Source organism: Sitophilus oryzae, unplaced genomic scaffold (genome assembly GCF_002938485.1).
Source record: "Sitophilus oryzae breed Bouriz unplaced genomic scaffold, Soryzae_2.0 scaffold_169_pilon_pilon, whole genome shotgun sequence".
Taxonomy (NCBI): Eukaryota; Metazoa; Arthropoda; class Insecta; order Coleoptera; family Curculionidae; genus Sitophilus; species Sitophilus oryzae.
Window position 1 is genome coordinate 1,683,941 of NW_022146390.1, and position 15,383 is coordinate 1,699,323.

Sequence of the window (15,383 nt, forward strand, 5' to 3'; positions counted from 1 at the left end):
TATGTCAATGCGAGGCTCTGGATCGCAAGCGACACTTTTTATTTGGGAAAGCTAGGCTAGAACTGGAGGAACTATGCTCCCCCATCCTATCAAAGACCTGCATAAGCTAGTGCAGGACACAGGGATAGGAGAATGGGTGCAGATATAGAAGGGGGACAAACATATTAGGCCTTACAGGTCGCAGTGTTTCTATAAAACCGTCTCAGATACTGACTTTTGTCAAAACCTGTTTAATGAGTTATAATTCATGAAAGGGGGACACAATAAATCTATAAGGTTACAGTGATTAACTTCTCCCCTTCCAAACAATCTACAATCTTCAAATCTACGCATTTCTAACCCTTGTGTTAACTTTTGTGATTTCTTCTAATAAATCGCTTTTTTTTCGAACCAAAAATAACATCATTAACGACTTTAACCGTCTTGAACGTTAAAAACTAATTTATTTGCATTTTATTTTTCTTAATTTATCGAGCCGTAAACAGAGCCTGCTTGCTCCGACCCGACCAGTTCCATCGAAGGTGTTTTAATAGTCGCACGGTCGGCAACCGCGCCTCGTGTAAATGGCTGGCTGCTTCCGGTTTCCGGTCGACGCTTTGTGATCAAGATGTACAGGATGTTTAGAACAAGCTCCCGCATTTAAGACGGACGCGAAGAAACGCGTTCCCGTTGGGTTGAACCGATGAGTTGAGAGCGTTAGAAAAAACGAGCCAGGTAGAGGATTCGGGAATGACGAGAGTTTTTTCTATTATGCATTATTAAATATTGTTGTGAACATTACATACAGGGTTGTGCACCTCATTCGCCTCGGTTGATTATACGAAAACGGAAAGATGCAGAAACAAAATATTTTATGGGTTTATGTGGGAAGGCAATGTGCATAATTTAAAATTATTTTGAAATGTACAGGGTATGTCAGAACTAAGATCTACACCAAAGATATATTTTTTCTTATGGAATACCAGGTGCTTTGTTTCATATTTGGATCCTTATTTGGATATTTAAATATGCATGTTATAATAAAAAAGATGTCAACACCCTGTATTTTGCTTTTCAGAATTAATTCTTAAGCTGACTTTTAAACCAAAGAAATAAACTGTACTGAAAAATTTGATTGCTTCGTTTAATGTATACAGGGGTATCAAAAATTGCTACTCTATTTTAAATAAGTATTTATTTTACATAAAACTTCGTTATTTCAAATACAACACCGTTTATTTTTTAAAATAAATCGAAGCAGATTCAAAAGCTCCTTCAAACTACATATATTAGGGTTTCCTATAGGCTATCTAGCTCAGCTTTTGAATAAACAGCAATTTTTCTAGTGACAGTTAGTAGCTATTTTCAAAATAGAAATTAGTTTATGGACTTTATTTAAATTTATACCATTTTACTTTTATTTAATTTACCTATAATAGTTTAATAAATAATATTTATTAAATATCAAGAAAAACGAAAAAGTAGTTCTTTGATTTATTTTACGATGACTTGTAGATATATGGATTTTCCAAGAGCCAATTACGGCAAAATTCTCTTCACTTCCATCGACGGGTTTCTGCCTAAAATAGGACAAGTAGTTTTTCGAAGGAGCGCTTATCAGGAAGATTCTTATTTGGATATCTTTGAGCATAAGTCCTTGAGGCCAAGAAGCAATTTTCTCACAAAATAAAATCACTAGTAACATTCGTTCCGCTAGCAGATACTGCTTCATTTTTCTTGACAAAATAATGAATACTTATTTATTCAACTATTGTAGGTAAAATTAAATAAACTCTTATATATCTAAATAACAATGTTGTAGCGTTTTTTTAAACAACTACCTCTGCGAATGGCAGCTTTTCATCGGAGAGCAGTCGTGGATAAGGTATTTCACTAGAGAGAAAACTAATCAATAACAATAAACAAAAAAATATAGATATTGGGCGCCAGGCATGTACAGAGAAAGAAAACACAGTTGTATATTACTTAAAACTAATGACTATATTTATTCATGATGAATTCTGATGGTAAATAACATTGTACAATTTTAATAATTATTATAGTGGTTAAATACTATTACAAGGCGTACTGTAATGAAACCTAAGATCTAAATCATATTGTAACTACTAAATCGACATAAATGTTCTTAATAATCTAACCACTAAATATAGTCTGTACGATATTATTTAAAATGTACGTTATTAAGTTAAGACTGAAAATCGACTGAAAACCAGAACCTAAATCTACACTTGGCTGTTCTTGAGGCAATTCTGTTTCAAAGAGTAGCAGCGTGAGGTGGGCTCATATCTCTGTACTGTCTGTCGGCGATCCTGTTGGCCAAAACAACGAAAGGGGCCAGAATGAGGACACCATGAATCAATACAGCCGTAGCTACTGACTAGGCTTAGAAATGGGAGCGAAGCAGCATGGGGCTTACGCTGTATCCATACTGTGGCAATACGGGGACACTATCCGTACCTTGGAACACTACTAGGACCTTGGATAATGTCCGTAACTTGGACCGTAACCTTGGACCATAACCTTGGTAACGGTACAGGGGAACACTACCCGTACCTTGTTTATAGTCCGTCTATAAGACCCTCGAAACACTTCCGAGGGCTCAATAATAAACAAAAAAACTGTTCTTTCTTCCATTTAACATTCTGGAGGATAACAGCAAAAGTACATCAACGTGTCAGCAAAATGCAAATACGAGTTAAGGTGGGTCAATCCAAAACTCTACCCTGTAGCTTCGAAATGGCAGCTGATTCAGATTTTGCAGCAAGATTTAAATTATTACCATTTCTAAAAGCCGGGTGAAGAAAAGTGAGGTTAAGCGCGGAGAGCGACCTAACTTTGGAGCGATGTTGACAGCGCCTCCACAGAGCAGTGAAACGATAACAGGATTGGCGACTAGCGAACGTAAAAATTACGCCAAGCTTGCCAAATAAATTATCAGGCCTGAACGATACGGAATCCGATGACGATACGCCAGACATCATATATATCATATATAAAAAAGACATGTAACGAACTAAAAACGTTACAATGTCTATAAACTAATGTCGATTTTGTAAATAGTTACTGTCACTAGAAAATTGCCATGGCGACACCAGTCATTTTGATTACGATTTTATTGAAAAATCGCTTTTTATTCAAAATCAGAAGAATAGAAAAAAATAATATATTTGCAGCCTCATTCAGTATACTCTGACGTTTATGGAGAGTTATAGCAGCCGGGGGAGACAATACAACGTAGAAAGAAAAAATAAAGAGAAAAAAGTAAAAAATAATCTATTCTTAAAAAAGGTTAATTCCTCCGAAAATTATACATTAAAGTTTTTCGGCAGAATTAATATTTTATAGTTTCCATGATGTTTTTGAGTTTTTATTTTTTTTTAATTTGAGAGAATAATTTCATAATCAATTTTAAACGTTGAATTAATAAATGAATTTGCTGAGGCTGCTAAAATGACTTTTTGTTAAATAGAAAATAAGTGAATTTTTAATAAAAATAATTTATTGAGACTTGAAATTGTATACCTAATACTAGGTTCATTTTTTTATGAAATATGGGGTGAATTCAGTTAATATCTACAATAAACTAAAATTTAATCTTATTATATCCTTTTGATATGTTCTAAAATTTGATATACAAAATATTATTTATCAAAATATCTCATGGAAAATATTAAAATATATAACAAGACGTTGCAACTACATTATTGAATTAATAATTTTAGAAGCTCTAATATTATTTGGTACGAGCAAGTTTGAACAATCAATTATTGGAAATATATACTAAACTAAAGTTTAATTACATACGAAGGATTAAATATTAGATGAGACTATCTCCAGAGGCAATAATTATTATGTTGTGTGTTTTTTTTGTGTTTTTGTGTTTAATATTAAAGTGTACCTGCAGTACATGATGCAGGTGTTCAATATAAACAGTATTCAACATAAACAGTATTAGCAGTATTTTATATTTCCACTAGTTTAACAACACTAATGATTTATGGAGAACAAATTTGCATCGTTTATTTTAATAGAGACATTTCTCTGTGAGTTTTTCTATTTCTTTTATCAACTAAAGTGCACTTCATGGCACTTCAAAATGTTTTTACTAAAACTAGACATTTCCTGATTTTGATCATTATATTTTTTCCCAGCACTAAACTATATAATTTACGTCTCTCTAAAGATATATATTTTTCAACATTAGAATTTTAATTACAAGATTTATGAATGTGGAAATATTAATTTTTATTTTTAAGTTAAAATTATTATCAAATAAAAAATCTAAATGACTGAAATCAACTGAATGTCTTATTCTGCATCATCTATATCATGTCCAACGAGTCATCCAAAAAATTACACTAAATACAACTAACCTATGAATTAAAATGACAGATACAGTGTCACTGTCCCGTATCCATTCTTTGCACAGACTATATCTATTAAACCAGTTTTTTGTAATATGAGTTACTTTTGTTATTTTTTAAGGCTATAGAAGCAGTAAATTTAAAAAATAACAGGGATCTAATAGGCACCTACTCTAGCATCCTACAGGCAGAATTCTATACTATCGAAAAATGCGTTAAAATTACCTTGGCTGCTATATACAGGGTCCGGCAATAGTGCGTCGGGCATCTGTAGCTCCTAGAATAAAAAACTTGAGAATTTTGTTTAAGTGCAAACCTAAAGTATGTACCAGGATGTATTTCAGGAATATATTTTGACTTCTATAGGGTGGCTCAAAAAAGTGTGAGTGAATCTGGATGATTTTTTTTAAATAAAACACCCTGTATATTATTGCATTTTTGGCTTCCTTTCAGATCACTTTACATAACCCTAAGATATGAATAAATATATGTCGATAGTTTCAGAGATTTTTCAGCCCTTCTTAAAAAAATTATTAAAAATACAAGAACTGTTCTGAAATCAAAACTATATGAGGTATTTCCTTTAGATGGTCTGTTCTTACTTTGCTATAAATATGGTAATCGTAAATCATACAGGATGTTCAATATTCAACGCCAAACTTTCTAAAATATAAAATAATTTTTCTTTGTTTTTTTAAATGGAACACCCTATATATTATTTTTTTATTAAATGGAGAGTTTAAAGATGAACATTTTTTGTATTTAGAGTATTTCAAAATTTTTAACGGTTTCGCAGATACACGCAGTATTATTTCATATGGCGCTTTCAATGGTAAAATACGACAGAAAATCATTGGATGGCTTTGATAAAAATTTACTGTGGAAAATGACATATGAAATATCTGCGAAACCGTTAAAAATTTTGAAATACTCTAAATACAAAAAATGTTCATTTTTTAATTCTCCATCTATTGAAAAAATAATATACAGGGTGTTCCATTTAAAAAAACGAAGAAAAATTATTTTATATTTTAGAAAGTTTGGCATAGAATTTTGAATTATTATAACATATTTATAGCAAAGTAAGTACAGACCATCTAAAGTAAATACTTAGTATAGTTTTGATTTCAGAACAGTTCTTGTATTTCTAATATTTTTTTATAAGAAGGGCTGAAAAATATATATTTTTGATTTATTTTTTAATATCTCTGAAACTATCGAAATGTATTTATTCATATCTTAGAGTTATGTAAATTGATCTGAAAGGAAGCCAAAAATGCAATAATATACAGGGTGTTCCATTTAAAAAAATCATCCAGGTCCACTCACACTTTTTTGAGCCACCCTATAGGAGTTAAAATATTTTCCTGAAATACATCCTGGTACATACTTTAGATTTGCACTTAAACAAAATTCTTAAGTTTTTTATTCTAGGGGCTACAGATGCCCGACGCACTATTGCCGGACCCTGTATATATTTATTGTACATATATTTTGGTATATTTTTTTTCTCTAAAGATACTGTATAAAAAGGGTATGTCCCTAAAGACACTGTATAATCCCTGGTATAATCCTTATCCAATGGTTTTTAAAACATGTTCATTAACTTGACTAATTTCTCCTTATTCATGGTTTCCTAAAAACTGGAAAATGAGAAACTGATTATTTTTATCTGAGAGTATATCGTAGTAATTCCTCGTTTAAACTAACTATATACTGATACACACCTATTTCTACTGATTGGTATACCGTGCTGACAACTGTTACTTTTGGGTCGACATTGACATGTGTGGAAGTAAATCGCATAGGGATCTTATTAAGTCGGAGTGAGAGAAATGCGACCGACCGACGCACAGTGCTTCGAACATATGGCTCTAGAGGACAAAAATCCAAAACTTCTCTTTTATTGTAAGCAATTTATTCAAACTAGGTTTATTTGACACAAATGATGAGTACTCTCATTGTACTAAATGATGATGTTCTTAGTCCCACGTTTATGAAAAAAAAATCTTATAAATAATAATATTGTTGGAGCTGTGTTCCATCTAAGAAAATAATAAGTTATAGTATGAAAACGGTGTAAGTATTAAATAAATTCCTGTGATAAAAAGAATTGAAATAACATTAGAACATGATTCCTACAATATAAGCCTAATATAAGATAAAAATGTTTTTTCTTTAATGAAAAGAAACATTAATGTTATATTTAATTAAAAAAACTTAAGATATTATAAATTTTACTTTAGGACAACAAAATGCATAGATCGTAACTACTCTGATTCAGGAGAATCACTGCTGACAGAATCTTCCAAATTTATAGTATCCAAATCACAGGTAGATGAAGTATCCTCACATATAAGATATTTCTGTACATCATTTTCTAATATGTTACTTTTTTCGCGTTGTTACTGTTCATTTTGTCGGTATGAGGGGTTCGGATGTTAATAGTTACCTCTTTAATAGACCATATCCATATATTATTTTTTTCTTTTCTTGGGTATGAGATTTTATAATAAATTGAAAGATGGACACTTTTTTTATGCGACGTTTCGCTCCAACATAGTGGACTTTTTCAGGCACAAGTGGTGTCTCATTTGACTGGAAGGTTCATCAATATCTAATAAAAACATATTTTTTGAAATACAAATAATTTTGAGTTCTTGTCCTTATGATCAAGCCAAGTATTAGCCAGATCGGCATTGCTTATCAATTTTACTCCATCTGAAAAGTATTATAAAATAAAGTTCGTCGCAAGCAGACGCAGATGAACTATACAAAAATTAAAAGTGTATGAATATGGCAACAAAAATATTCAATAAATACGATATGTTTTGATATGTTTTTTTTAATGCCTTTTTGAAGTTTGAAAACGTAAAATTTTTATACCCATTTAAGAATCATCTTAAAAATAAATAAAAACTAAACAATCACGAACTTGTTTAGAAATAAATTTAAAGTACATACCTTGTTTAACAATATCCATAGTGGCTTTCAATTAAGTACGTACCCGTTTAACTCCATAATATACAGAACTACTATGAATGTTATTCTTTTCACTGATGAGATAATAATCGCAAAATTTATTTTTAGTGAAAATATTTGCTAACAAAAAAACGCTGTTTATGAAAAATAATATACAGGATGGTTGAACATTGCTATAAGTATAAAATTATATATTCAGATATTAGTAAATTTCAACTTATTTTTTGATTTTTGTCCATGGGACGAAGCACTGTGCGACGTGACGCGCGACGGTGTGCTGCTGCGGCGTTGCCGATACGCCTTTCCCTATCAAGTAAAGTAAAATCACGATCGCAAACCGCTTATTTTTAAAAGACTTTTTTTCAAGAGATAACTAGATAAAATCATTAGACATGTTTCTGAGCGTCTGAAATGGAATTATAAGGATATCGTTAGGGTGTTAATTTTTATATAACGAGAAAACGTCAGTAATCGCGAAAATATAAAAACTCAACTTTTTAACACATAACAGGCCATAACTGAATAACCAGTTTAGATATTGAAACTTTTTTGTATTTTCAAGATCGGATATTTTACAATATGTTTACATAAGAAAAATCCGATAAGGTTGTTTTTTCCATTCAAAAATTATAAACAATCTATCCGTTTACTTTTAGAGCATAGCAATTTTCAGCAATCGTGTAATTTTTTTATTGATAAAGATTTTCACATACTGTCTAGAAAGAAAATACAGCAGAAATATTAACAAAGTTCTTGAAAAAACTACAATCTATTATTTCTAATAGATTTCGAGATATCGATTTTTGAATTGAGAGTTCTAATAGCGCGACCACTAGCGAACACCCACTCAATTCCACTTATTTTTACAAAAAATGCAAGTGTTTCTAGCTTGCACTTAAAAAAAGTCAAGCCATAGAGAAAATTACAACGACTCGTTTATAAATAACAAATTAAGTATCACGAGACGTAATTAAATCGTGAAGCTGAACGCATGACGTACACCTTTCCCTAGAACTTTAAGTACTGACAGAGGTATTGATTGGGTCAACCGGTCAACTGCGACAAATCACTTGTGTCTAGCCCTAGCAGGCAACTATTAAGCCCGACCAATCACGTTAAAGTTTTTGACAAACACAAATGAATTAACACCCTTCAAATAACCACGCTAACCAACCTGATTGGTCAAGCTTAAAAGTTGACTGCTAGGGTTAGACACTTCTCGACAAATCTGCTATATCCCCTTCCACGTCTCTTGGCGACGTGCACAGTTTCGCGGTTTATTTCATACGTTTGGCAACGTGTTTACTGTCCTCTTTTTGTTCAGTACATTATAAACGCACTGTACTCTTCTTGCATACGGAAATCTCGACCCAAGACTAACCTTTGCCAGCCCTTAGTATAAAAGAGCGACACATGCGTCAAAACCACAACTTATTCACTATCAGTTGGTAATTTTTGCTTGATTTTGTGTATTCGTTGCACTTATACTCATACACATGCCAGCAGTCCCCAGCACCAGTCTTAATAGTTTTCACATAAAGTTTTAATGGAGCTCAAAACCTAACCTGTTACATAAGATAAACGAATATTCGAAACAACAAAAAATCGCCAGGCTAGTTACGAATATAATTGACTGTGGTTTATTTTCACTTATCAAATAAAGCAAGGAGCTATAGGTCTATTTTTGATGTTGTCAGAAAAGTACTTTATTTATTCCTGCTTTATTTTATTTTAAAATATATTTTCAACTATACTCTTTTAATTTACATAATTTTTATTCTAGGATTGTCATGGGGTTCCAAAGAGTCAAGGCAGCGCCCCTGTTAGAGACATCATAGACAACTACACCCTGATGAAAGGTGAACAGAACGGGACTCATACTATTCTAGAATTCAGAAGAGTATTAGACACTTGTGACGTCAATGACTATGTTTTATCGGTAAGTCAGAAATAATATAATTATTGTTATAGCAAAATAATAAATTTGTATGATGCTACTAAAACACTTTTTATAATTCTTTCGACGTGCCATTTTCTTAGCCACGTTAGCATCAAATAATCTTACAGCGAGATTATGGCTGAAAATACCATACAATTGAAAAAAACGGCGTCAAAGACGGCTGCGGAATGACAATCGATGAGAATTTTGGAGAGATCAAGCCGAAATCCATTAAAGTTTTTGAGCCATTGTCTTTGACGCTGGTTTTTTTTCGGCCATACGGTATTTTCCTGCTTTAGTAGATTTTAGATAAAATATATAAAAATGAAAATATATATTTTTTTAAATGTCGCTGTTTTATAACAGGAAACAATAATTCCTCTCTTCGCCAGAGGCAAAAAAAGATATTTAAAATATTAAGACTACTTCTTTTTTAGTCTAATAAATTATTGACATTGCTGATAGAACTCTAGCTGTTAAAATTATTTTAGGCGATTGACGTAAACATGTTAAATTAATATCTAGATATCTATTTAATTTCATGAAATATAATAATTAATGTATAACTCAAAATTGGCGAATTTCTATCAGAAATTTTCAGCATTTCCATCAATAAAATGATTGCTCAGAAATTAAATGATGCGTATCTGTATATAAAGTATATAGTAAATATATTCTAATAAACGATGGTCTCGTTAATTTATTTTATTGATATAAGCGACATAATTGCCTGTACGTGTTTCTTTAATAGGCATAAATACAAATTAAATAAGCGAATTCATAATAATTTAAATTATGTTGATTTAAAGCTATACATTTAGTGCATATATGTAAATAATGTAATTCAATATTTTAATTCAAAACATGGATAAGCGACAAACAAGAAATTATATTATTGTTTATGCATAATCAACGGTTCTATCTATTTTTTAATCTCTCTATAATTAGTGTTAATTTCTAACAAGTTTTATGCCAATTTTTAATAAACAACGTCTCTCTTTAATAAACAACCTCACCAAAATTATCATCGATTGTCATTCCCTAGCCATCTTTGACGCTGTTTTTTTTTCATACAGGTAGCTGAGTTATCGTAGTATCGAGTATTATTACAAAGTATTGATTAAACCATAAATAAAATTAAGTAAACTACTGTTTCTTTCCCACATAACATTAAAATAATTTTATTTTAGCGCCTGAATACTATCCCTGAACTTTTACAAATATGTAGTAACGTTCTAACGGTAACTGTCGCTTTTTTCTACAATTTATAAAAATTCTAATGAGTCGTCCCCAGGGTTCGGAAGTAGTTAATTAAGACGTAATTTACCTGATTAACTACGTGTAGTTTTTCTTCAAAAACTACGTCTTTTCCCGTTCATTATCTACATGAAAACTACGTTAATAAACTATGTATTGATATTATGAATAATTTTCCTTTGTATGAGGTGTTATAGAGATAATATGATGTAAATATTATTTTTAAAGCCATATTTCTTCTGTTCTTTCTTAAATTCATTATGTGTTTTTAAAGCTTCAACTTACTATAACCTCACCTCAAACCTTTGATATTTGACATAGGTTACATAAACTACACCCTCTACATAAACTACATTAACTACATGTAATGTAGTTTATGTAGTTTTTAAAAGTAACATGTAGTTTTCCGAACCCTGGTCGTCCCGACCTTGATCGAGTGACATACTATATCTAATATATATAAATAAATATTAAAAATGGTCTTTGAAGAATCAAAGTCAATAAGACAATTTAAAAATTGTCTTATTGACATTGAGAAAGAGGCACTCCAAATTTAAATATGAAAAAAAATACGACAATTTTGATAAAAAATATAAATAATAATGTGGATTTTGTCTCTGTTATCTAGAACTTTTTGTAATTTACTTTTTGACATCCAATTGAAATAGTGTTTTTTTTTTTAATTTTAACACCAAATTTTTCAGTATAGCATTTATTTTTCTAAGAAATTTACCACTCCTTTTCCAAAACATCTTCTATCATAAAATGTTTCTTAATTCTGAATAAATTTTCTTACAGGGGGATACCGTAAGAATCATTTGGGCTCTACACAAAAACGATCCACGATCAGAGACTGATATGGTCTATCACGAAGACCGAAGAGGTGTTCAAAGTGTTCATTTACTAGGACCTCCGCCGCTGCCTAAACAATCCAGTGACTTTACCAGACACTGGGATGTAGAGTTAAAGAATGTAAGTCCAACTTATAGAATTGATATATTTATACTCTCGCTGTCATACTTATCTATAGTTCATATCAAATAAACTTTTAGTCACGTGATTAAGCTTGACCGGCACAGCGTTGCCCACTTTTACATATTTTCTTTTAATCAAAATATTGTAGGAAACAACAATAGATTAATCCCAAACAGCATTTGGACGTGGGTCACAACGTCGGGGCACAACGTCGGCACAACCTCGTGCCAACCCTAGTCTGCACTAGTTTGGAGAATAATTTTTGGGTCGAAACGACGTTGGATACCGACGTTGGCTAGAAGCCTAATTTAGTACAAACTGCAACGTTGTTTAAAATCCTAATTCACAGAAATACAAAACTATAATAATATGGCGTCTAAGTCGCGTTTTATCCTAAATTGGGATAATTATAGTAAAAATATTATTTTTATGATTTAGTTAAAGACATATGCCAGATGGCAGTAAAGGAAATCAAAACAAAAGTATTTAAGTGTGGAGGATGTTTGAAGATCATAATTATTGAAACACTTTAACCAACTTTGTAACTCGTTACCCAAGACAAAAAAGTTAAACGCAAACAACTTTACTGATAAATGTATTGTTTCTACTTTGAAAAATACTTATGGGCCTTAAAATTAAAGAAGTTTTAAAAAGTTTCTTGAATTTTTTTTTTAGTAAAATGAGAATAATTTATTCGCAGTCGAAAAAAAATTCCGCGTGTTGTTTAGGGTCAAATATTTCAAGTTACTGTATTCAAAAAGCAGGAATTGCTATTTTAGGAACGAAACATTTTCGTATTCAACAACATGGCGGTTTTCACTTTGTTGTTTTGGAGATTAAGATGGAGTTGTTCGAGTAGTCGCATACTGGACTAATAAAGTCGCAGTTCGGCCTTAACAGGTAGTATACTAGTCGCAAGATTGCCTAATGTAGTCATCCTAGAGTCTAGCTTGTGCCGCCCCCTATATGTATTCTAAATAAACGAGGGAGTGGGTAAAATATCGGTAATATGTCGATGTATATTTAAATTTAATTTTATATGTGCCTTTCTTACGTCCCATTTTAATTAAGTTTTTTTATAAAAACAAAAACAGCACTGAACTGTCTGACTGAACAGAACAATGAAGTGAAAATTTAAGATTTAAGGTTATGGTTCAATACAGTTGCAAAAAGGTAGTGGCTCGATGTCCTACCAACGTAAGAATAAGGAAATTTAAACAACGTTGGAATTAGTAAAACAGATGACGTTTGCATAACGTTGGAATAGGTCCTGAAACAGACGTCGGAAAACTCTTTATTGCCCAACATTGTAACTTCGTTGGCCGAATCACCTAAAGATCACTTAAGAAAAAAAGGTTACAAGACAACGTTTATTCGACGTCGCAGAAGCTTTTACTTTGTTGTAGTACTAGTTCAACGTCGGCACAACGTTACTACAACGTTTACATTTATTTTAATACCCAAGGTACGCTGCTAACTATTTTTTGTAACTAATCCAACGTTGTGTTTAGTAAACATGTGGTCGCAAGTCGTGAAAATGCTACTTGGGATTATAAATATATAAACAGTTATTATTTACATCAACAAAACTCACCTTCTTAACAGCACCTAAGGGGCCATTACTACCGCTTTCCCATTCAAAATATTCTAATAAAGTTGCGATGAGTTTTTTACGGCTATTAAGTTATCTTGTACACTTCGCACTAAAAGAGATTCTAAAAAGAACAATGTTCGACTGCAAGGTCTGCTAGTCAACATTTTTAAGCTTAAGAATCCATTTCACTCGTCCGAAAAAGTAGCAAAATTAGCGTTCGGCATTTAACGTTTTATGTAAAACAGGCTTGGTATTTTTACACAAATGAAGAAGGAAATTAAAGATAAAGCATTATACTGTATCCTTATTGTAGCACATTTTTAGACAACTTCTTTATTTTTAAGATTTTGATGGTCAAACATCAAAAAATATACCTTATGTTTGGACTAAATTTTCTCAAAAATAAAGACATACAAGAAATTCCGTTACAATAGGGAAATAGATTGAAGTTTTGTGATTACAGTGATATATAATTTATACGGTTTTGTAACAAATTGCTCATTATTTTATGACAAATGCTGAAGCTCTGCAAACCTTAATCAAAGCACGTGTGTTTGGAATTTTAGGTGTGGCTTAACACGACAGGATTTGCCTAACCCTTAAGCAGATTTCTGAAATATAATATATATATTTCCTTCGGCCACACACCCGCTTTACCCGACCCCTGAGAGCAACCCGAAAGTACAGAGTAATAGACTCTTAAAATATGACAACACTATTTTTTCTACGACTAGCCTAGAAAATGCAGTTTGACACACGGAAAACTCGATCTGAAATTGGCGTTATGCAAACTGTTGTGTGGTAAGGATTTAGCGCACGACATGTGTCATTTTGCACAGGACATGTGCCAATTTTGACATTTTTATCCTCCAATGTTTAGCTAAAACGCCAAACGCAACGCAGCCGTCAGAGAAGTGTCATCATCACATCGCAAATTATTTCACAAAACTGGCAAAAAGTGAGTGAGTCTGCTGCTAATTTGCAGTCGTAGAAAAAATAGCGTAAAAAACTCGTTCGAAAACTTCTTTGTACACTCGTTCGAAACTGTCGAACTCGTGTGCAAAACGTCGTTTTCAAAACTCGTTGTTTAATATACTATATTTAAACCAAAAACTCGTAATACAAAACTGTCAAGTGTCAAAACGAATAACAATGTCAGGAAATAAACAAATAAATGTGGCCACTTAACATTTTTTACAACTGAGCTACCACCTGAATCCCCAGGGTGAAATTTAAATTCCAGTTAGTCAGCCTGGCGCCGAATATATCCATGGTTGGCAACAATAAATTTAAAAATCGCGCCCTCGATTGCACAACTAAAAGTTTAATTGGTATCAAAGATAGTTGCTAAATATAAGAGGATATGCATACTCGTCAGTATTGGTCATTTTCTTTCTTTCAATCTAGGAAAAAAGAACCTTATCTCAGTTTGAAAATGACTGTTGCTTGGGTTCTTTACAAATCTTGAGATTACGATAACTATACAATATAATAAGTGATTCAGTATTAAGAGTTCTTGTATCCAGAAACGACGGAAACTGATAAAAGGCATTTCTTTTATATCCAGGTTACAGATATGTTCAAAGAATGACTACTCTGGACGAGGTATAGAGAATTGATTAATAGAATGAATTAAATTGGCCCTGGCAGCAGAAAAAATACTTTACTTATTCTATGTAACCAACCATTCGGAAAATGACGCTGTATATTTGATTTTTGATTCACATTGAATATTTTTGTCACTACAAATGAATGGATTATATAAATTATATGGATAAATAAATTATTCGATGTTAGATCTGTCCCACCTCATTTTTTCTGATTATTGCCATTCGAAGAAGATATGGATACGTAGAAGGCAAAATATCAGTATATATGTTTATTGAATTTAAATTGTCCCGCTTAAAATTCAGAGCACGCTTAGCGAATTTCTTGAAAATACTTAATATTATATTTACTGATGTCAGATGGTTCTGAATTTACAAAGCCTTGTTTTGTCTCTTTTACTTTACGTACATGGAGATATTCTAGCTGTAATATATCATTGTACAGTATGTTTACATAACTTATTAAATGAAATGGATATATAGTCCTTATGCTGCTATTATTTATACCTAGTGTTAAAGTTAAGATCTTGAAATATCTCTTACTAGAACTAGAAACTCTTATTAGCTTTACATACGATTTCTCCCTTATTGTTACTTTATAATTTAATTAACACTTTTTTAAAATTGAAACATGAAGATCAGCATATAAACATTAAAAAATTAGT

The 15,383-nt window shown here is 31.7% G+C and overlaps 1 protein-coding gene across 1 annotated transcript in view; it reads left to right on the top strand.

Annotated features, from left to right (window-relative positions):
- The window catches only part of LOC115881101 (MOXD1 homolog 1), a 91,791-nt gene that overhangs the window by 57,911 nt on the left and 18,497 nt on the right, over positions 1–15,383 (top strand). The window contains exons 3-4 of the mRNA XM_030898476.1: positions 9,130–9,285; positions 11,341–11,514. Of these exons, the coding sequence (XP_030754336.1) occupies positions 9,130–9,285; positions 11,341–11,514 (330 nt within the window). The remainder of the gene's footprint in view (positions 1–9,129; positions 9,286–11,340; positions 11,515–15,383) is intronic.